The sequence below is a fragment of the Pteropus medius genome, unplaced genomic scaffold (assembly GCF_902729225.1).
Source record: "Pteropus medius unplaced genomic scaffold, Ma_sr-lr_union100, whole genome shotgun sequence".
Classification (NCBI taxonomy): Eukaryota; Metazoa; Chordata; class Mammalia; order Chiroptera; family Pteropodidae; genus Pteropus; species Pteropus medius.
In genome coordinates, this window is record NW_024350398.1 from 146337 (window position 1) to 168256 (window position 21920).

The 21920-nt window shown below is 56.9% G+C and overlaps 1 protein-coding gene across 6 annotated transcripts in view; it reads right to left on the minus strand.

Moving 5' to 3' along the window:
* DDR2 (discoidin domain receptor tyrosine kinase 2) overlaps nucleotides 1-11438 on the minus strand; it is a 46774-nt gene extending 35336 nt beyond the window's left edge. The window contains exon 1 of one of the 6 annotated variants that reach the window (XM_039839823.1): nucleotides 11049-11419. In XM_039839823.1, coding sequence (XP_039695757.1) covers nucleotides 11049-11270 — 222 coding nt within the window. In that variant the 5' untranslated portion in view covers nucleotides 11271-11419. Of the gene's footprint in view, nucleotides 1-11048 lie in introns of all 6 variants that reach the window. The other 5 variants (XM_039839824.1, XM_039839821.1, XM_039839819.1 and 2 more) reach the window with 5 other exon arrangements.
* Nucleotides 11439-21920: the final 10482 nt, after the last annotated feature.

A 21920-nucleotide genomic window follows, 5' to 3' on the forward strand; every position in this document is an offset into this window, starting at 1 on the left:
AACGCGGCCCACTTCAAGCGGTCACCGTGCCTGGCATAAGCAAGCGCTCGGCGATGGACGCGGGGCACGAGGCCGAGGACACGGACGCCGAGGCAGCCGCGTCCTGCCTGGGAAGCTGGCCGTCCCCGGGGCCTCAGTGGCCCAGCCGCCAGCTCATACTTCACCCGCACGGGCTGCAGCTCTACCGGGAGTGGACCCCGCCGCCCAGCTCCACCGCCCTGTCCTTGCACCGAGGGCTGTGTCACGGTGCCGTCGCCGCCGCCACCATGGCTGTGTCTGCTGTGTGCCACTGCCCTGTCCCCAGCAGCGTGACCCCCGGCAGCCCGCGCTGTCCTCGGTGCCTAAAACGGCTCCTGGCACGCGGTCGCTCAACACATCTCCATCTAAAGCACGAGCCTTAAAGACTGAAACACGGGAAGAAAACAGACGTCGTCGGAAAAACTCGCAGCCCGCACATGTCCAGCGTCTTCGTTTCTTGGCTGACGAGAACATGAGACACGCAGAAGGCGCGTGACTCTCTCACGCTGCGATCAGGCCCCTCACCTGCTCGGTGACTGCCGAAGGCGAGCGCCTTTCCGCACGGCCACTGGGGTACGGGCTGCGAAGTCCCTGCCCGGTCTCTGTCCGCTCGTCTGTCTCCCCTCAGCGTTCTGCGACCGGGCTTCGTAAGTCCTGCGGATGTGCTCCGCAGCTGGTAAGGGCCGCACATAGGACTCTGACTCTGTCGTGGGCCTTTCACTTTCTTAAAGTGACTTCTGACGAACACAAACCCTTAACCCCATTGCAGTTCACCCCTCAATCTTTGCCGTTCCAGCCCGTGATCTCTGCAACTCGGAAGAGGCCAGAGACAGGGCCGAGCAGAGCGGGGACGGCGACGGGACAGTGCGTGCGAGGGCGAGCCAGCGGGGCCGTCTGTGTTGGTCAGTCGGGGAGAAGGGCTCGGCCAGGCCAGGTCAGGCCGGACTCAGAGGGCCTCAGCCAAGCCGAAGCATTTCTCCTCACAACGGCTCCTCCGCCTGCTTCTGGGGACCTGGGGACCCACCCTCTGCCCGCACGCCAGCTGGTGAGGATGAGAGGCGACTGGCACTGCGATGGCACCACAGCTTCAGCCGTCACCACACATAGCAGACAGTCACGTGAAGGTGCGTGCCTCGCCCCTGCCACCGGCCTAAGGACAGGTGTTTCCCAGGACCAGCACTGAGCATGGCACGAAGTCCCGTCACCAGACTGGGTGAGGAGCCCGAGTCACAACGACGCGGGGGCGCCTCTCTGGCAGAACATCGTGAGGGGGTTCCGGGGGCCTGTGTGCCCATCATCCAGGAAGCAAAGTCACCAGGGAACCGAGCCATTGGCGAGAGCGAGGAGGCCAGCACCACGGCCAGCGCCAATAAGCCAGGAGGGTGGCGTGACAGGCGGGGGCAGAGGACACTCCCTACTGCCTTCACCCTCCCTGGACCTTCTCCAGCTGGTGCTCCAGCAGCCGGACCAGCTCGGCTCACCCAGGGATGGCTCTCGGATCACCATGACGCCCCGACGCCCCCGCGAGTCACAGCAGGTTTGACGAGAGATCGCGCGTGGCACTCACGGCCCGGCCCCACGACCTCGCGGGCCCGGGTCCACGGAGCCGACCCCATGGCAGGTGCTACCTGTAGTCCGGGGTCCAGGACGGTGGGGCCGGTGGGGCGAGGCACAGGAGAGGGTCGGAAACGGGAAGCTGGGGACACACGGATGGCAAGTCTGAGGGGCGTTCTGGTTCAGAAGGAAGCCTGTGAGGGAACGGATGGAGCGCGAGGCCCAAAGGGTGAGTCGGGATTCGGTTCTGAAGACGCCGAGCACCAGGGCGAGCGGTCTGCGCCTTCGCCTGGGTGTCGGTTACGGCCCGTGCTGGAGCAGAGCCCAAACAGCCAACGCGTTATCTTTGTCCCCAGAAATGACTGACGTATGTTGATGATTCACCCACGAGCAGGACAGACCTTCCTGTGAGTAAAAACGACCCCACGACCCCAGAGAAGGTAGCGGCACCCAGGATCCCCATGCTCTCCCTGAAAACAGCAAACGCTCCTTTGCAATATCACCCTCTTTCTAAAAACCTGCAAAATTTCTTTTATTTCTTTTTCTGATATGAGACGAATGCGTGCTTATTTATGAACTTTCAACTTTATAAAGAACGAAAAATGTTCCTAAAATCTCCTCACCTAAAATCAAATGTAGTTAATAATTTGGCATATTTTCATTTGAGCTTCTTCATGTATTTTTCCATAATGGACTTAACACCTTTATATAACTTGGTGACTTCTAGTTTCAGTCAATATGAAACCATAAATACCTTCCCGTGTTATCTAAAATCCTGAAAACCATCCTTCTAAAGGCTTCTCATTTATATATTTAACCAACTCTCAGTGCCGGACGTCTCATTCATTTCTCTTTTGTACCTAACGCTACGTCTTCGTGTGTAAATTTCATCCCTTTCGGAGCGCTTCCTTAGAACAGACTCACGAAAGCGAAATTCCTACACCAGCTAGTACGGGCATCCTTAAGATCATTCACAGCTCTTGTCAAATTGACTTACAATTCTGGGGGTTTCATTCTATAGAGAGTTAGTTGCAAAAATATTTTAGTTACAAAATATTTCCTATTTGAAAAAAAGAATATTCTCCATAAAATGAGACTCTAAGGAAAAAAACAGCTCCCATGAAATCTGGCGTCGCCGTCGCTGACCACTCTGCCTTGCTGGTTCTGCCTCTGCCGCCGCCCGCCCCGCCCTCGCCCCGCCCTCGCCCCGCCCTCGCCCCGCCTCTCAGCCCTGGGCGGATGTGGGGGGGGCGCCCCACCGCGAGCTTCCTGGTGAAGGCCCACGTGAGCACGCACGGCCCTCCGCGCCCTCGCCCGGGCCTTGGGAAGTACAGTTTTGCAATTAAAAGGTTCCTGGCCATCCTGGTGCTCAGGGCCTGTGCGTTTCCCATCATCTCCCCTTGGACACAGTCATGGGCTTTTGTTCCGAAGCCAGGAGGGGCAGGTCGAGGCCCCTCCCAGACCGAGGGCCGTCTCCAGGGCCCAGGCTGTGGCCCGGCTCTGCACCACGCCCCTTTGCGACACACTTCCTGGAGCAAAGCTCACAGCCCCTGACACCTCTGCTCAGCGTTCTGCAGCAGGTCTCTGTCACCTCCCTGGGGACAAGGTCCAGTGACAGCACCGCAGGCCGGGCTGAGGCCAAGCGTGGGGTCTGTCCCTGTGGCCAGCCCTCAGCCCCACCCCGGCTCCCTGCGTCCGTGGGCTCGGCTGATTGGCCCCTGTCTGCCTTGCCGCAGCTTCCGCCGGGTCCACCCGCACACGGACACGCCAGGCCCCAGGCTCCGCCCGCCTCCTGTCCCCCAACCCTGCCATCTGACGCCAGACCTCCCCCTCGGTGTGTTTTGAACTGAACTTACCCTCCTCTCCCCAAATCTGCATCAGCTCTGTAATGTCCCACCGCCCAGGTTCTCGAGACAGGACAGGCACCCACAGGGTTATGGGGACACGTGGGCCGGAGACCTGCTCAGAGTGCTCACCGAAGCCCTACCATCGCCCCCCGCAGTAGGCGAGTTCCTGGCACGTGGGCCTGGGTCACCCCACCGCTCGCAGAACTAGTGGGAGGAACGAGTGGGGGAGGACGCCCCACTTTTGTGTACACCCCGTCGGAAAACCCTGCCAGTGTCCTGGGCTTTGCAGACAGAGCCGCATGGGATGAAAACACCTAGAAATGCAGAAAAGGCCCCACAGACCCACGGACCCCTTGGCTGCAGGTGACTGCGGGCAGGCAGAAGCGCCCTGACCGCTGCCTCTGGGATCTGGCAGGGGAAGGGCCAGGGCCTCTGAGGCCTGAAGACGGGGCGCCCAGCCGCCCGGGAGTGCACAGCCCACGCGTCTGAGGAGCAGCCCCCCTGCCATGGCCCCTGCACCTCTCGTCTCTCCCCCCATGTCTCGGCCTCCTGTGCTACGGACTTGGCACACATGTGGCACGCACACCTGGAGCCTGTGCATGCTGCCACTTCGCCCGTCACGACCCCCGGGAGGACACAGGTGCGGGGTCCTCCCAGGGAGCCCACACAGGACTCAGGCCCAGCGGGCCACATCTGGCTGCCCCGCGAGCAGCCTGGAGGGGCTGCACCCAGGCCATCGACTCAGGAGTAGATTGGGTTCCACCCACGCCGCACGGGGCTGCTTCGCTCCTGGGTCCCAAACACGTCTACTCAGAATTTCTACTCAAAATTGCTGCTCACGATTTCCAACTCTTGAGAAAAGCCAGACTTACTTTGAACAATTGTGGAGATGGTGTGCGACGAGCCTCAGCCACCCATGCTTTGACACCATTGTGTGGATCGGTCTGGGGCCCAGGACCCTCCGCCGCCCACAGAGGAATGAGCTTCATGACCCAGCATCTCCGTGATGGGTCAAGGTGCAAATTGTGCCACTCGGCCCAAAGATCACAGCTACTTCCTCTCCTTTAAGGAAATATTTAGAGTTCGTCTCGTCGCCAGGGACCGGCAGGCCTTTTCTGCAAAGGCGCAGATGGCGAGGCTCCACTGGCCCTGAGTTCTAGGCCGACGGGCACCAAATGTGCCCCAGGCAATCTGCGACCGTCTTACCAAACCCTTACTGCAGGCACAGGCCGCGGAGGGGTTTGGACCCACCCGTCATGAGCCGCTGGCCGCGTGCAGGAGGGCCCCATTGAGGGGGAGTGGCACCCAGATGCACCCTGGGAAAGGCAGCTGCTCTGTGCAGGAAAGCCTTGCGGCCAGCAGGCTCACCAGGACCCAAGTGACCTCGAAGAAAGTCCAAGCCCCATTGAGCGTCCCAGGCAACCTGTGCGCACCACGCTCGGCCCACATGTCTGCAAGGCCATCAGGTCACAGATTCTGACGCTGCAGTCACACTGTTAACGAGCTCTGGGGTGACGCTTCCCTCCCAAAGGACCGTCCTTGTCCTCAGCAGCTCAGCCCTGGGCGGGACGCGGAGCGGGCAGTCCAGGGGCCCAGCACTGCCCACCCCAACACTCTGCGGGTGCACCCCTATGCCAGATGTCATGTCAGAGCAAACGTAGCTGACGGGGACGTGGACCTTGGTGAGATAGTGTGCCTGGGAGGGGGCCCCAACCCCTCATCCTCTGGGGGCCACTGGAGCCGGCCGGGAGCAGGCGCCTTCAGCGGGAGGGAACCGGGTGAACGTGGCCTGGTCCCTGCAGCTGTCTCAGCCCCAAATCGCGGGTAGGAGAAGTGCAAGGCGGTGAGCATCAGACGGGGGAGTGAGACCCTCGCCCGTGGCCCAGGTCTGCTCGGAGGGCGCGGTGCCCGTGCTGGCGCAGGAGCTGCCCCCAGCAGCTGCGAGCTCCCCAGCAGAGCAGGAGCAGATGTCACGTATGTCTGGCTTTCTTCTGCCTTCTAGTTTCCTCAAAAGGCACGCAGCTGAAGTCTTCAAAATTTGAGCAAATATCCAGACTTCTTCAATACTGATGCCCTTTTAGACTTGCTCTTCCAGAAAAACTTGCATTAACTATCTCGGTTTTCACAGGAATGTTTACAAACATCAACCTGCCTTCCTTCCTGAAATCTCGCTGTGCTCGGTGCCACGTTGCTGTAGGAAGAAGGCGGGGTCCAGGCCCAAACATCCCCAAGCGGCATCTCTGACAGCCGTGCCCCTATGGTCCCACGGCGGCAAAGGTCAGCTCTGAAGTTCACCACTGACGCAGGCGCAGAGGTTCAAGGAAGCCTGCGCCTCTCACCACAGAGCTGGCCGAGCACCCTGCAGTCTTCAGACGCTCGTGTGTCCACAGACGCCTGGGTGCACGTCCCACGCTGGGGTCCAGCAGCGCTGCCATCGGAGGCTGCTCAGCTCCGCTCACCTCAGACCTGAGATCGACACCCGTCTCATGACGTCTCAGCAAGAAGCAAACGTGCCTGTCACACAGCAGGCACTCGACGCTCAGTAACCGTTAGCCCGTCCCTCGGTGTCCTGTGAACAAAGAGCCCCGTCGGGTGTCACCTGGCCTGTGGGTGCCTCAGAGGACATGCAGGCCGAGTGACACCTAGAGCCTGGCCCGGAATGATGTCAGGAGGGAAGAGCCACGTGGAGGGCGTGGAGAACCGGCAGGGACCAGCCGTAGGCATGGAGGTCCATGGCGGCCCGCGGCCAGGGGACTCGCCGCTGACAAGCCCGGGGAACCAAAGCAGGACTGGTTTGTAGAAAAGATGGCAGCTTTGGTGTTGAGCATAGAGAATGTGGTTTCCTTACAGTGGAACCAGGTGAGCACGTCGCACAGAGATGTGGCAGGCTGGGCCCGGCATTCGGAGAGCGTGGTGCAGGGTGGACTCGGGAAGTGAGGCAGGGGCGGCCTGGGAAGATGGGGGACAGGGCCTGACGGTGGAGGGGGTGGGATGGTCCTCCCTCAAACCACCGACCACCAGGGCTGAGCCCCCCGACGCCTTACTTCACAGACAACGGAAACTCAGGCCCAGGGGTGAAACGCTTGGCCTGGGGTCTCACAGTGGCTCAGCAGCCGCACTGAGATCGATGGCTGAGTGACCACTGGGCACCAGCATGGCCTTAGCATCCGGGACAGCTGTGTGTGCATGTGACACACTGGCTTCAGAGAGGCCTAGGAACAAACTAGAAAGCTCGTTCATCTGCGCCCCCATCCAGCCTGTAACCGAGCCCAACCACAGAAGCAGCTCAGTGGCTGGAACCACATCTTACACATCTGCTGTCCCTGTCCCTCTGCCTGTCTCCAGAGTTATTACAGAGGAGAGGAGTCACACATCAGTTCCCCCTTCTGGCACAGATTTTTGGCATTTGGAGGCCTTAAGAGTTCGTCTGGTGTTAGTGTCACCTCTGCGAAAACAAACCAGAGAAGGTCAAGGAGCAGAAGGTCAAGGCCAGCGGTAGCGAAGCCCACACCAGACACCGCCGCTGTCTCCTCCCACCAACTCACAGCCTCCGCGCAGGACGCGGGCTGGTCCGCGATTCCTCCCGGGTTCAGCCTCCCCCTCGAGACGCTCCTCGTGAGAGAGCTCCGTGGTCCAGAAGCGTGTGCAGTGCTGTAGGCTGCGGAGCCACCACGCTTGCTCCCAGGCCGGGGCCCCGGTGGGGGCCGCATGGAGAAGCCTGCTCTTGAAGGACACCCCCAGATGTGTCTGACCGCGGGACCTGGCCCTGCCCGTCATCTAGTAAAAAAGCCGCGGGTCCCCAAGGATGGCGCTTCGTCTAATGGGCAAGGTCCCCCTGCAGGTCGATGCTGAAGTGGGGGGGGTGGGCAGAGGAGCAAAGAACAGTGCTGGTCTCTCCAGAACCAGAGCCACCTGCTCGGCCAACGACCCCGGGGGACAGCCGTTCGAGGAACCTTGGCTTGGGGTCCAGCCTTGAGCTTAGGGTGCTCATCTCCAACTCGGGGTTCTTGCGGGGGGCGGGGTTCAGGGGCTCGGGCCGTCTCGGCCATCACGCCAGCTCCGCTCTGCTTCCGGCCCCCGTGGGTGCCCACGGCGGCTCACGTGTGTCCTTCCACTTCTGCGGCCGCTCCAGCCCGTCCCCGCTCACCGCTCCGCCTGGTCCCAGCCCCGTCACTCTGCATCTGGACGTGACCGGGCAGCAGCCTCCTGAAAATCCACCTGGCCTGCCGGCCATCTGGGTCTTCTCAAAACAGCCCCTCGCCTGCTCTAAGGCAAGGAAACGCCCACCCCCACGACACCTGGCACGCTCCTAGTGCCGAGGAACACACCTGTGCAGGGGCTCCCTGCTCCCCACCCTGATGTTCCACACGCGGGCACCCCGACCGTCCGCCCATCCTGGCCCCGGCCGCCTGACTGCTGCTCAGCTTCCGGCTGCAGCTGGTCCCCGGCAGGCAGACCGTCTGTGCCCACGCCGCCTCCCCTGCTCCCCTGCGGTCCGTCTCCTGGGTTTTCTAGCTGCTGGCAAACTCGGGAGGGGCCGAGCCTGCGCCCCGTTCTGTCCCAGGCACTTGGTAAGTACTCAGAAGGCCGCCTGCTGGACAAGGAACGACTCGGTCTTGACCCCAGGACTGAGATAAGTAGAACGCTCACGTCTACTAACCACTGGGACGACAGCGCCTCTCAGGGGCATTCAGGCCTCTCTAGCCAACGAGTCTTGGTTTTAGAAAACGGGGAGGAGGTCGATTCTGGCCCGTTCTCGGGGCCCGAGAGTTGCCATGCTTTTTCTTGCAGACAGCTGTGCTTTCCGCCACCTCCTCGCGGGCTGTTGCTGTGACGGGCCTCCGGGGAGTCTACACGGAGCCAATCAGGATGCTGAAACCTGCACCTCTGTGTTTCCCAAGGGTCTGGCCAGAGGCGCGGGCTTCCCACGACCACTTCACCTCCTGACGATGTTCCTTCCTTCATTCCCCGGATTACTGGACAAGCTGTCAGCGAACAGGTCCTCAAGCTACGGGGTGGCTGAAAACCCTGGTCCCCGGGGCCCCCAGAGTGCCCACAACGGGGTCACCGGGGATGGCCGCTAAACACTGGACAGGAAGCAGGCGTCCCGTCCCCAGCCTGGCGGGGCCTGGTGCCTGCGGTCCGGGGCGCCCGAGACCCGAGGCCCACGGAAAGGATGGGGTGGGGGGATGGCCGTCAGCAAACGGCGGCACCGACTCGCAGGGAGAGCCACTCAGCACGACAGGTCTGCGGAGGTGGCACCGCACCCGGGGCCGACGACGCGTGAGCCGGTTTCGCGTCTGCACGCGTTCCAGTGACGTCTGAGTCACCGACCAGCCTCAGGAGCTGAGAGCATCTCCCTATCAGGTGTCTGCGAGTGGATCCGCTGTGACCCCGACCCCGTAGAGACCGTCCCCCTCGAGAAGGCCTGGTCGGCGAGGCCGAGCGGCGAGAGTCTGCTCCCTCACAGCCCATGGCTGCCCCCACCGCCCGCACCTCTGTGCCCGACGCACCCCCACTGAACATGGAGCCCTGAGCCCCACACGCAGGGGGTGGACGTGTTCCCGAGGCCGACCGTGGGGTCGCGGGGGTGACAGCAACGTCCCCTCACTGCAAGGACGGCCCCGAATGTGTCTGGGAGCAGCACCGTTGTGCTCTTCCCGGTAGCTCGGAGGGGCTGTGGCTGAGTGAGCTTGAGGACAGGTGCGGTGACAATGGCCGTTGTCCGTACAAGGGCTGCACGAAGCCCTTCGGCCCCTCACCCACTCGCCACCCACCAGGAACCGAGCTCAGAGAAACGAGGCTGTGCCAAGCGTAAGAGCACTCAGCGACGACCCCGTCTCGTTCCTTACGATCGTTCCGGTGCTTCTTCGGGACACCAGATATCAGCTGTGTCCAAAAGAGGCTGGAGACGCCTCTGAGCGAAGCGAGGTTGTGAGCGTTCGGTCCGTGACAGCTCATGGGGAGAAGCGGGGGACGCGTCCTGTCTGAGTCCTTGCCGGACGCAGCGCAGACCCAGGCAGGGGACATGGGAACATGTCCGCAGCCCCCGCGGCTCCCTCGGGGTGAAGACCACGGCCTCGCCGGGCCCCATGTCAGAGAGAGCACCAGGAGGGCGGCTTCTGTTCACGGAAGCGGGCACGGGGACCGGTGTCACACATGGCCGCACGGCAGCGGCTGCTCGCATCGCGTCTGGCGTTGGGTGACCGCCACCATGAGACCCGGGTGCTCGGGCCCTTCACGGCCTTCAGACAAACCATGGCCAGTGTCCCCTGAAGCAGCGACGCGGAGAAGCATTGCCGTGGTTCTCACCACACACAGCAGCCGGGGCGCAGACAGGGCCAGGGGCTCTGCCCGGCGGAGGGTCCCGGCTCTTCCACAGCTCGAAGCGGGGCGCACACAAAGCACATAGCACCCACAAAGCAGCCCCTCCTCACACCTGGGCGCACACTGCAGTGCAGCCGCGCCTCTGGCAGAGACGGGGCCTGACACCCCGCGGGCCGTGCCAGCTGCCGCTGCACAAACACCCGGTCATGTGTCCTACTCGATGAAAATAATAAAAGATGAAACGCAAAAGAAGCACGTGCCCGAGTCGCACGCAGATGCACACAGACGCACGCACGCACACGCACACGCGGGTTTCGCGTGTCGAGCTCGTCGTCTGCGGCTCCCTGAGCCAGCTCCGCCACTGGCCTCCACGTCCCCACCCCACGGGGCCTGCCGCCCGCCACCAGTGCTCGCTTGTTCCCACACGCGGCCACCCCAGCCAGGGGCCACTGTGTCCTGCCAGCTAATGTCCCAGAAGCGACTGCCTGGGGCTCGGCCGCGACGTGGACGGGACTGGGACGGGCGCCAGCCCCGCGGCCGAGGCCCCGGTGTCATCCTCCGCTACGCTTCCGGGGGCGCCAGCCGCCTCGCTCCCCGCAGGTGCGAGGGGAGGGCCGGGGGGCTTCAGGAATCCGTGCTCCCCTCGGGCGGGTAAGACGCCCAGCAGTCACCAAGATGGTGCCGGGCCCCAGAGGCGGGCGGGCGCCTGACACTGCCCACTTGGAAGAACGCTCCTTTCCCTCGGCGGGATTCTGCGGCCCCAACTGCCAACAGCCCCGAGCTTTCGATAACAAAGGGGAGGCGGCTGTCCAGGCTGGAGGACGGGACTGGTCGCCGTGTTCCCCGCGCCGGCCACCAGGCCCCGCGGGCGCCACAGGCCGCAGCCAGCCCTCGGCCCACGCTGCCCTCCTCACAAGCGGCCGGCCACTCCCCTGGACGAGCAGAGGCACACGAAGCTGTCTTCCCCAGACCCAGGACCCCTAACTGCAGCCCGGCCCACCCGCCAGCGCCTCCGCCTGCGCTAAGGCCTTGGCTGGAGCCGGCCGCTGCGTGGGGCCTTGATTTCGCCTGCGTTTTCTTAGGGACTTTGCGCTCTGTATTCTGCCCTCCACCACGTAAATCCGGCCCCCCCAAACATAAGGCAGTGGACTCCTCGGGGCGATGGCGCCCCAGCCCCTTCCCTCCCTCCCTGACCCGAAACCCCTTCCTTTGTGAACTTTTCTGAGACACCGGGAGATGGAGACTCAGCGCTTTCGTTTTCAGAAAAGAAACGCACGAAGGAAAAGAAAACGCGTAACTTACGCTCCTGCAGGAGTGCACAGCTGCGGGCGGAGGAAAACGGAGGTGACCCACACGCCCCCGGCCCCGGAAGACTGGTCGAGGAGCGCCCGTCTCCGCTGTGCCGCGGAGGAGCCCGGCGGGGCATTCACCGCAGGCTGATGCAAGACGCCTTTGAGAGAAACCTCGCATTCTGAGGATTCCTGGGAAGGCGCCAGGGGTCCCAGCATCCAGCGTTCTGCACATTTGGTTTCAATTAGGAAGGGGGCTGGGAGGGAAGGAGGAAAGTCACCAATCAGAGCTGTCTTCTGCGGAGAGACTATTTCTCTTAACCCAGGGGACCGCGGGCAAAGCTGTAATTTCCAGCAGAACCCATTCATAGAAGAAAAAAATATGTATAACCATAAGACGGTCTTAAAGACATAGCTGTCTTCACCGTGTCCCCAAGCCCTCCCCTCCATCGGAGACCGGTCCCGCCCAGTGACTCCGTGTCGTGCCTCTTACTCGGGCTGAAGCTACGAGCACAACTTAAGGGCCGAGGCTGCTGCAGCCCCCGGGGCAGCTGGCTTGCGCCCACGGCATTGCTGTTTGTTCTGCCTGTGAAAACATGGTGCCGAGATCCGGTTCGGTCCCCCCAGCCCCCGCCAAAAACACTGGATGCTGGGGAGGCCAGGATCCCTGTTTTTCCACCCAGTTCCCAGCTGGTCGCTGCCTCTGGGGGCCTGCTGTGGCCCTGGACTCACGCAGCTGAATCAGAACACGAGTGTTTGCAAAGACTTCTTAAATTATTTCGCAGCTAAATCGAAACACGAGTGTTTGCAAAGACTTCTTAAATTATTTCGAAAAGCCCTGTTCTTTTTTTTCCCTCTTTTTATTTTTCCTACCCGTGGCCGCGGCCAGGGGTCATGTGAGGCGGGAGTGCAGGCCCCGGGAGGACGCCTTGCTGGGCTCTCCAAGAGATAACTCCCAATCCTCCGAGAGATAACTCGTCATCGTCCACCGGTCGCGGCCTTAACCCTTCAGAGCCTGGCTCGTGCCTGCAAGCTCCCGCTGCCCAGGAGGCCAGCTTCTCCCGAGCACGGGCAGCGCAGGGTGAGGCCGGACTGAAGGGCGGGGGCCGGCGGGGGGCGGACAGCAAGAGAGAGGCCGAGAAGGCCCAACCTGCCTTCGAGACACGGCCTCCATGTCCAGACACTTGCGTCTTGGGCTCTTGACCCACCACCATCTCTTCTCCCTTGTGCTTGGACGGGCAGTCTGGGCCACACAGCCCCCACGACGAGCAAGAAGGGAGGTGGGCAAACAGGAAAGGGACCACGAGGGACGTTGGGAGCAGGAACTAGTTCGTAAGAGTGACAGGGGCGAGGAGGATTCCGATGGCGTGGCCCCGAAGAGCCGAGCTGACAGTGTCAAACCCTAGAAGGCCCTTCAGCGCCTCGGAAAGTGGCCTTCCGCATCTGTGCTTCGCGGCTGGAGGACACGGCACACTTGGAGACGGCCCAGAGGGCAGCCCCTGAGACGGTGAGAGGTAAAACACAGGACCTACGGGAAAAACTAGAAGCTGCTAACTCTTCTGATAACCCGGAGCATTTGAAGTCAGGTCCGAGGGTGACAAGGCTGGGACATCCAGCTCAGCTCAATCAATACACGTCAAGCAGGTGCTCGCCTGAGACAACTAAGGCACGTGGTGACAGAAATGGCCCCCGGCACGGATGGACGCCGGGGGAGGAACCCGTGGGGAACCACGCGCGGGAGCACCGCCGGCCGTCAAGGAGGAAGCCCCGCCACCTGCAACGCCGTGGACGGACCTTGAGGGCATCGCGCTAAGTGAGACAAGACAGATTTGGTCAGAGAAAGACAAATATCGTGTGATCTCACTTACCTGTGGAATCTTAAGAAAAAGAAAAACAAAACATCCAAACTCAGAAAAAGAGGTCGGACCGCCATGGTTGCCGGGGGCAAGGGGGGGGGCCGGGGGACTTGGAGGGAGGGGCCCGGAGGGGCAAACTCCCGGCACCAGGTCGGGAGGTCCTGGGGTGAGGTGGCCAGCATGGTGACCGCAGCCCGCGCTGCCGGGCGACGTATGGGACCGTGAGGGGAGCAGGCCCTGAGAGTTCCTGTCACGAGAACATTCTTTTCCTCTGTTACTTTTCCTTTCTTTTTTTCCCAGCATCTCTGTGAACCCAGGCAGTGACAGATGTCAATGACTTCTTAATAAAATGAGGGGAAAATTAATTTTTAAAAGAAAAGAAATAGCTCTAAAATCCCGCAACTCTCTGGGCCGGTAGCGGTTCAGTGTTACTGCAAAGATCGCGCGGGTAGCTGGCCTGGGAGTTCACAGGTCAGATGTGGGAAACCCTAAGTTTCATAAAGCCCGAGCTAACAAAGGGGGTTCCTGTGGGTATGGGTGTGTCATCGGACACCCGGATGTAGGGGGTCGTCCTGCACGGGTGCATCACTGGTGACGTCGCCTCCCAACCAGACATGGGTCTGTCTGGGGCCCCCGGGGCAGCCCCGCAGCAGTCTGTGGGGTGCCGACCCGAGACCCCAGGGAGAGCCTGCTGAGTGAGGGGAGGACCAGGGACTGAACCACGTTGGAGGCAGGAGAAGCTCTGAGGAAAAGAGCACGTCCATCGCCCGCCTACTCTCAGCAAGTCGGGGGCCAACCCTGAACTCTAAGGCGGTGCGACCGAGACCAGAGCAGGGGGCACCTGAACGGTGACTCGCTGGACTGTCTAAGGGATGTCTGCTGCACTGGAGGGTCATCGGATCCGGCCACGGTGGACGGTGGCTCGGCCGGGGGAGGGGACGCTCCCCAGGGAAAGCGGGAGGAGCAGCTGACGGAAGACACAGGGAGGATCCCCGGAGACTTCAGGACTGGCTGGTAGAGCTGAGGGCCCAGCTGCGGTCCCTGACGCTGTGGCAACAGGTGGAGAAACATGTCTGTCACTCCTTTGTGCATAGCTTTGTCCCCCGGTTTGGCTCGGGATCGTGAGTCACTGCGCGAGCATCACGTTCCATGGGGCGACGTGCACCCCAGCACGAGGCCCATCTCACATGGCACAGCAAACGTGACAAACGGTGTAGGGCTCCATCAGCCAGACTTGACCAGAACTAGGATGGACCTACATGAGATGTCACCATGCCGTATCAATAGAAGTAAGGACGGGTGCAAGGTGACGTCTCAAGATTTGTTTCCAGCCTACAGAATGAGATTCATGTAACTACAAGTGTTAAGAATCGAAAAACCGTAGCATTTCTGTCTGCGCATGGCCATGGACACCTTTGGGATGCCTCAGGAAGTAGGAGGAATGTAACTTAGTCACACATACACACTCACACACACTCTCTCTCACACATTCACACACAGACACACACACGGTTGGGACATTTAAGTTTCACGTGGAATCAAAACCAGAACCCGGCCACCAGCAGCACGCTGCCTAGGTGACGTCTGCCCTCAGCTGTCAGATGTGCGCTTGCCCCCTTCCTGGGTACAGGAAGTGCAGAGCTGGGGGGACGAGGACTCTGCTCATCCATCATTTCCCTTCCCATCCCGTCCCTCGGGAGGCCAGCTTCGTCTCACTGCATCCTAGCACTCCCCGCAGAGAAAGAACTGAGAAATCTTTTAAAATGAAAATCATTGTGTGTGACTCTCGCAGGGATGAGCTGAAAAGTCCAGCAAAGAGGAAGTTGAGCCTAATGGCCAGCATCAGGTTCGCACTTGGCCGTGTTACGCAAAGCCACCCGTGGTGTTTCACACTTGAGGCAGCTCCCAGATAGGACACCCTCTGCCACAGACAGCCCGAACGTCCTGGGTGGGGACAGGGACAGGAGTGTGGGAGGTGGGTCTTCACTGGTGGTGGCGGAACCTTGGTTGGCACCCGTTCCTTGTGATTCCCACGCTTTCTGCCCACCTGGCATTAACAAGGACCCTCCTCAGAGCCTCCAGGCCCTTGACCTACACCAGCCCCAGTGAAGGAGGCCACCTGGCTGTCCTCGCCTGCTGCCCTTACACTGGAGGCAAGAGGGACAAGTCCTGAGCTCAGCGGGAATCCTGGGGTGAGGATGAAGACAGGCTTAGACATGCACAGTGCACCTCGCTTTCGATCCCCAAGGAGAGCGAGGGCCACAAACAGAATGTTTAAAACGATGTCGCATCATCACCTCAGGGATGTTACCCTTCACCAGGCTGAAGTTCAGAAACCTAAGCTGTCGTCACATGAGAGCAACCTGCGTCTAAATATCCCCAGGGAACAGGGCTGCTCAACAGCCTGGGAGTCGTCAACACTCGCAGTCAGAGGTCTGCACCGTCTGTGCAGAGCCCCCGCTGCCATGTGCCACACCTTGTCCTTGTCACACTCAGGGACAGCAGCCTGGCCAGTGAAAGCCCTGCCCACCCACAGACACAGGTCCGGAGAGGAGGGCAGCTCAGTGCAGCCTCATCCTCAAGCTCGGGCCACGAGCAGAGCCACCGTCTCCGCAGGCTATCAAGCTCCGCTGTCTGGCTTCTGGGCTGGTGTTGTTCCGGCATCTGGAAGGTGAGCAATGGGACCCCCGACTGTTCTGTTTGGGATCCAGGAAGCTCAGAGAATCAAAGGGTGCGGACTTATCTGAGTCTCGCCTTCAGGGACGCGTCCCCATCTCCTCACCTGTCCCCAGAGGGTGGCGAGCAGTCCGAGCTTAGCCTCTGCCAGGTCCTGTTGCGAAGGAGCCTCTTATTCTATCCTCAAAAACATCTTCCTGTAGAGACTTTGCTGGCTTCCTGACCTGTCGCTCCAGGTGGAACCTCAGTCCGTGCCCCGAGTCCCACCGTAAACTCCTCTCCGCCTAATGCGCAACTCATTTCAAAGCAGAAAGGAACGGATCGGGCCAGGGCTATGTTTCCGTGCACAGGCCCAGTTCGGAATGTCCAGCAGATCTCGAATTGCCTTCCGAGACGAAGACCGGGTCTGACTCTACCTAACCGCTGGGAGCCTCCGGGAGGGCTCGGCTGCTAGCCTCGTGGGTGGAATCTGAGTTAGCAGACTGCAGGCGAGTTAGTATGCTTCAGAACGTGACACAGGTGCTGGCGCCCCTCGGTGGGTGTCGTCACCGTTCCGGCCGCACCGTTGCATGGGACCTTTATGATCACTGCTCTTAGATGCACTTTGGACCAAGTCCCTGCCTCTGCCGTTCGATGCCATCTCGCCCGATCTGAGCCCTTCAGGGTCTCACTTCCTGTCACGTGCAACATGCTCCCACTCGGAAACGATTAAGTTACTTTCCTAAATGTTACAGTAAGCCTCGCGTGTCTCTGCCAGAAATTTCCCCAAGGAAGGAAAAGAAGGGAAAAGAAGGGTTCTCCACACAGTCCCAGAGCGTGGTGACTAACGGGAGGAGTCTCTCCAGGACCTCCCCACACAGGCGCATTTGCCTCGAGCCTGCCGGCAGTCCCTTCCCGCTCCGCCCCACCTCTCCAAGCCGAGTGTCTCCTCCACCGGCCTCAAAAACTCGGAAAGGGCGTTAGGTCCCATTCATCTTTGTATCCCCAGTGCCTCAGGCTCATCGGAGGGCTGCGACCCGTGACAGCAGAATTATAACACGTGGCACCAGACAAATGCTGTCAGTGAGGTCTGGACCAAACGCTGGAAGGTTTCAGAGGACGAGCGCTCTCGTTAGACGGGTCGCAGAGGCTTCCTGGAGACTTCTCAGGGTCCTGGAGAACAGACACCATCTGGAGTTCCAGGCAGCTGGGACGGAGCCAGTGGGGAGAGCAAAGCCAGGAAGCGCAGACCCCATTCTAGAGGCGCAAAGAAAGAAGGTGACAAGGTCCCGAATCCTGGCACCTGTGCACCTGAAGTACAGATGGGAGGAAGGCACGCGTATGGCTGTAAGGTACAAGAGTGAGAAGCAGGTGCCCAGCTGTGGCTGCAGAAGGCAGCAGCAGAACGTGGGAGAGAGGGGGACACTGAGCCGGTGCCACCCCTCGGACGGGAATGAAGAGCCGGCCCGCCAGGTGCTGAGGGATGGTTCTAGGAGGAAAGGAAGAACTGCGGATGAGAAACACTGTTTACACAAGTTCGCAGTGAAGGCCAAGGGTAAAGAGAGAGCAGTGGGAAGCTGTCTGAGGGCGGGACGCTGGGCTCTCGCGCAGGAAGTGGTCAGGAACGGGATTCTGGCACCTGACGGCCAAGTCGAGACTCGGCTGAGCTGCTTGCTATCAGAACGATCCCGAAAAACGTACCCAACCTCTCTGTGCCACGCGTCCCTGCCGTCCAGCTTGGAGGGTGGCTGTGAAGAAGAAATGAGTCAACGAACACGACGCGGTTACAACAGAGTCCGCCTCACAGTGGCCGCTCGGTACATGTGAACTCGCTGGCGAGAAAGACACTAACGGAGACACGGAGAGAGGGGGCGCCCGTCAGGGAAACTGGACGAGTCCGAGCACAGGACGGTGGCGGCGTGCACCGGATAACGGAGGTATGGCCCCGTCGCAGTAAAGTGCACGTGCAGCCCTGAGCCGCCTCCTTCCCGCGCATGCTCCACCGCCTTCGACAGGCGGGGAGACCTGCGGCTCAGAAGGAATAAGCAGCCCGGCCCAGGTCGCTCCGGCTGATCGTCAGGCAGGACGGGGACCCAGCTGTCGCGATTCCCAATTTGGTGCTGTGCAAGCATCGCACAGAAAACGCTGTAAGGGTGAGCCAGCGACTGAGCAAAATCCGAAGTGACTCACCAAAAGAATCAGAGGGACGGCCAGAGAAAGCTGCGGGGCGAAGGCGACAGGGGCCAACCGCGTCGACTCCCTCAATCTCAATGAGTTTAAAAGACGGTGTCTCTAAAAACAACCCACAAAGCATCCAAATCTGAAACACAATGTTATGTGATCACAATCATACCCCAAAATGTACATTTGAGAATAAGGTCTCAGAGAAAATGAAAAAAGCAGGAAAAAAAAAATCAACCGTGCAATAAACCATCTGTGGAATGATAAAAATAAAATATTAGTTAAACTTCTAATTTTTCACTTTGAAATTTTATCAAATGATATGATGTGGGGATGCCCTATGCTATGTCAAAAGTCTCTGTTGTCTGTGGGAAGCTAGATGAGAAAGAAAGTCTCCATCGAAGATGGAGATGTTATTCTCAGATGCGTTAAACAAGATCTGGTCACCTCATAGGTCCGATTATGCTTCTGATTAAACAACATGCTGGTTAAATACAGGACTTAAGCCAGCAACAGATTACCAGTGGTTTCCTATTGTTTGGTTCTTCACAAAGGAGCAATTACTTGAAGACCCAGGGATGAAGAAAAGAAAGGAAGCCTGTTTTGGGAATATTATAAAGAAACTTAATTTGTAGTTTTTAGACAAAAGGAGAATCAAATGAAAATAAAATTGGTATTCCGGGGTTAGGGATCTAAACAGGCCCAATATAAGGAGATTATAGAAATGTGAAACTATCATCATAATTTCAGTTGTGCACTTGAAAAAAATAGGGAAAAACGTCTAAAATAGAAATTATATTTGGCCTGCCAACTGAAAACTGATATTTTCATTGTGCTTTCAGTCGAGGGTTGGTTTGTAAATACTGGGTAGTGTTTTGCCCCTTAAGTTAAACAGCTCTTTCCTATATAAAAATCTCTGGAGAGTATAAAAGCAAGAAAAAATATACATACTGGGAGATTTTTTTAATGATGGCAGAGGCAGGGGCCTCTGGGTCTCGCCTCCCTCATGCCCCTAAGCGTGTGGCAACAACCGGTCCGACTTTACCACTCACTGACAGGCATGGCCCTAAGCTAACCATCGGTCATAAATCACTCTGGCCTGAACCATGAAATTTAGTGCTTCGGTCTGTCCACCAGAAACAGAACCCTGCAAGAACAATGCCTGGGTGTGTTTAAGGTGACAGTCAAGGGGGGAAAAATGTTTGTATCTCTAAATGGTGCCCATTAAAACTGAGGCATACGGATGCATCACCGTGCACACATCTGTATTCTTTCCAAAATCAGAGTCACTGGATCAGTCATGAAATGTGGTCTCTTTTAAGACAAAACTTTAGGGTTTGAGGTTATGTTCACAAACCTTAGGACATAATTATAAAGTAATCTGCCTGTGTGAGATGTATTATGGCCAGCAGCCTTCAGAAGGAATAGTAATATGGAGATTTAATTTTTAAAACATCAATTTAGCCTTTTGAAGATGGCGGATTAACATGCAGTTGTACCTCCTTCCCCAAGTTTGCATCTGAATGTCAGCAAAAGGAGACTCGCTTTCAGAATGGTTGAGTCAGCGCCTCCAAAACTTTCCTCCTCCATAAAAGCAACAAAAACACTGGAAAATTGTCAAAATCAACTTTCCCCAAACTCTGGAAATTAACAAAAAGCTTACGAAAATCTGAGGAGTATTTATTGAAGGAAAATAGCTGAAATGAGGTAAGAATAGTGAGCTTAGTGGGATTTTAACTTGCTCTGCTCTCATCCCCTTCTGCCCAGCCCTGCACGGGCCTTTAAAAGCGGCAGCCTCAAAACCACAATAGATGTGTGTGTGTGTGGTGGTGGTGGGGAAACAGCCTGGAAGCCACTGGTCAGGACAGATGGGGTTGGAGCACCCCAAAAAGCAACACCCCAGAAAACTGTCACTATTTTACCTGTCTGGTGACTCTAGTAAAGCTCCATCTATAGGCCTTGTCCTGACTCAAAAGCCTATTCCTTAGACACTTAATTGTGTCAATTAAATCAATTATTTAAACCAATGAAACCAATAGTGAGTGGCAAAGGTTTGATGCTGCGGTTGCATAAGGCAGTGATACAAGTTAGGGCAAATGAGAGGCTGGCTGGGAAACTTAAAGGGAAAATATGGCTATGCGACATCCACAGGGGACTTTGAAAGGCCTGAATATTCCTAGAGGACCACACGCATACCTAAGTCTGTAAGGAGCCCAGGGAGGATCTGAGGAAGACCTACGTTCTCACTTCTGGCCCACCTGGAGGCTCCATGCAAATAGGACGTGAACAACTAGGAACTGTGAACTGCTGGGCCGTGCAGGGGTGTGTGCCAAGGCAGAGCCCCTCAGCAAAGAGGAGACTTTTTGGTTCACAGCATTTTAGGAAATCGCCATCCAATCGGCAACTGACCTGTAGGTTAATCTAGCAGAACGTCCAGTGGCCACGTATGCAAAGAATACACACAGGAATTAGTTAAGAAAAGTCACCAAACAAACAGCAACAGCAACAACAACAACAAAAAATCAAGCCCTGGGAGTGAGGAGAACCTGATTTCAAGGTTGCCACTTTGTATTATTTGAATTCTCTGGTTTAAAAAAAGTGACACGTGCACACAGGACAACATGGCCCACACAAGGAGAAAAAGCAGCCAATAAAAACTATTTCTGAGGAAGACCAGCTGTTGAACTTACGAGTCAAAGAGCTTAAGTCAGCTATGATAAAGATTTTCTAAAAACTGAAGAAAACCGTACCTAAAGGACTAAAGGAGAACAATGTCTCACCTAATAAATAACATAAATAAAGAGATAGAAGATATAAAAAAGAACTAAGCAGAAATTTTGGAGCTGAAAAGTACAATGACTGAAATCAAAAATGCATTCGAGGGGCTTGGAAGATCTGAACTGGCAGAAGTAAGAATCAGTGAGTTTGAAGATGATCAGTGGGGATGACCCAGTCTAAGAAATGTGAAGAACATGAAACCGAGCCTCAGAGACCCCTGGGACACCAGCAAGAGCAGCACCACATGCATAACAGGGGTCCTGGGGGAAAAGAAGGGAGAAAGGGACAAGAAGAATATATGACCAGGTAACACCCGAGAACATACTAGATTCAATGACAGACATTGATCTACACATCCAAGATCGATAAACTCCAAGGAGGATGAATGTAATGAATCGACACCTAGACCCATCATAGCTGAACTATTGAATTCCTGAGACTAAGACGGACTCCTGAAAGCATCAAGAGAAAAATGACTCGTCATAACACGAGATCCAGATTAAGATTAGATGCTGACTCCTCACCGGATATGGCAGAGGCCAGAAGGCAGCGGGGCAGCATATCTAAGCACTGGAACAAAAACAATGCCAACCAAGAACTTCATGTCTCGAAAAACTATCCGTCAAAACGAAGGAGAAAATAAGACATTAACAGATTTTCTTTTAAACTAAAAGAATTCATTACTAGCAGACATTCCCTATAAGAAATGCTAAAGGGAGCCCTTCAGGCTCAAATGAAAGGACTAGAGACAGAAACTTGAATCCATATGAAGAAATAAAAAGCGCTGGCAGGAGTAACTATACAAGCGTATGTACAAACAGTGTAAACTATTTTTAACACTTTTCTTCTTCTGATTTAGAAGATAACCGAATAAAGAATTATAAAATTATGTGTTGATAGGCTTACAATGTACAAAGACATAACTTATATAAATAATAATAGCACAAAGAAGTAGACAAAGAGTTGACCTATATTGGATACTAATTTTTGTATACTATTAAAATTAAGTGGGTATTAATTTGCAATAGATTATTTTAAGTTACCATGTTCATTGTAATCCCCAGGAAAAGCACTAAAAATGAACAAAAATACATAGTAAAAGAAAAAGCGAGAGAACTGAAATGGTACACTAGGAAACATCTACTCAACACACAAAAGAAGATGTCAATGTAGGAACGGAAGGGGGAAGACACAGGCAAGGAGAAAACGACGATAAAATGGCAGCTGTAAATCCTACATTATCAGTAATTACATTAAATGTCAATGGATTAAACCTCTAATCAAAAGGCTGATGTCTGAGGAATAGAATTAAAAATATATTTGTGTGCATATGTACCTTCCTATTTACACAAAATCGTGTCATATAAAAATACATATTTTTCTCTTTTTTCATACTGAGCTAGATCCCTTTTATT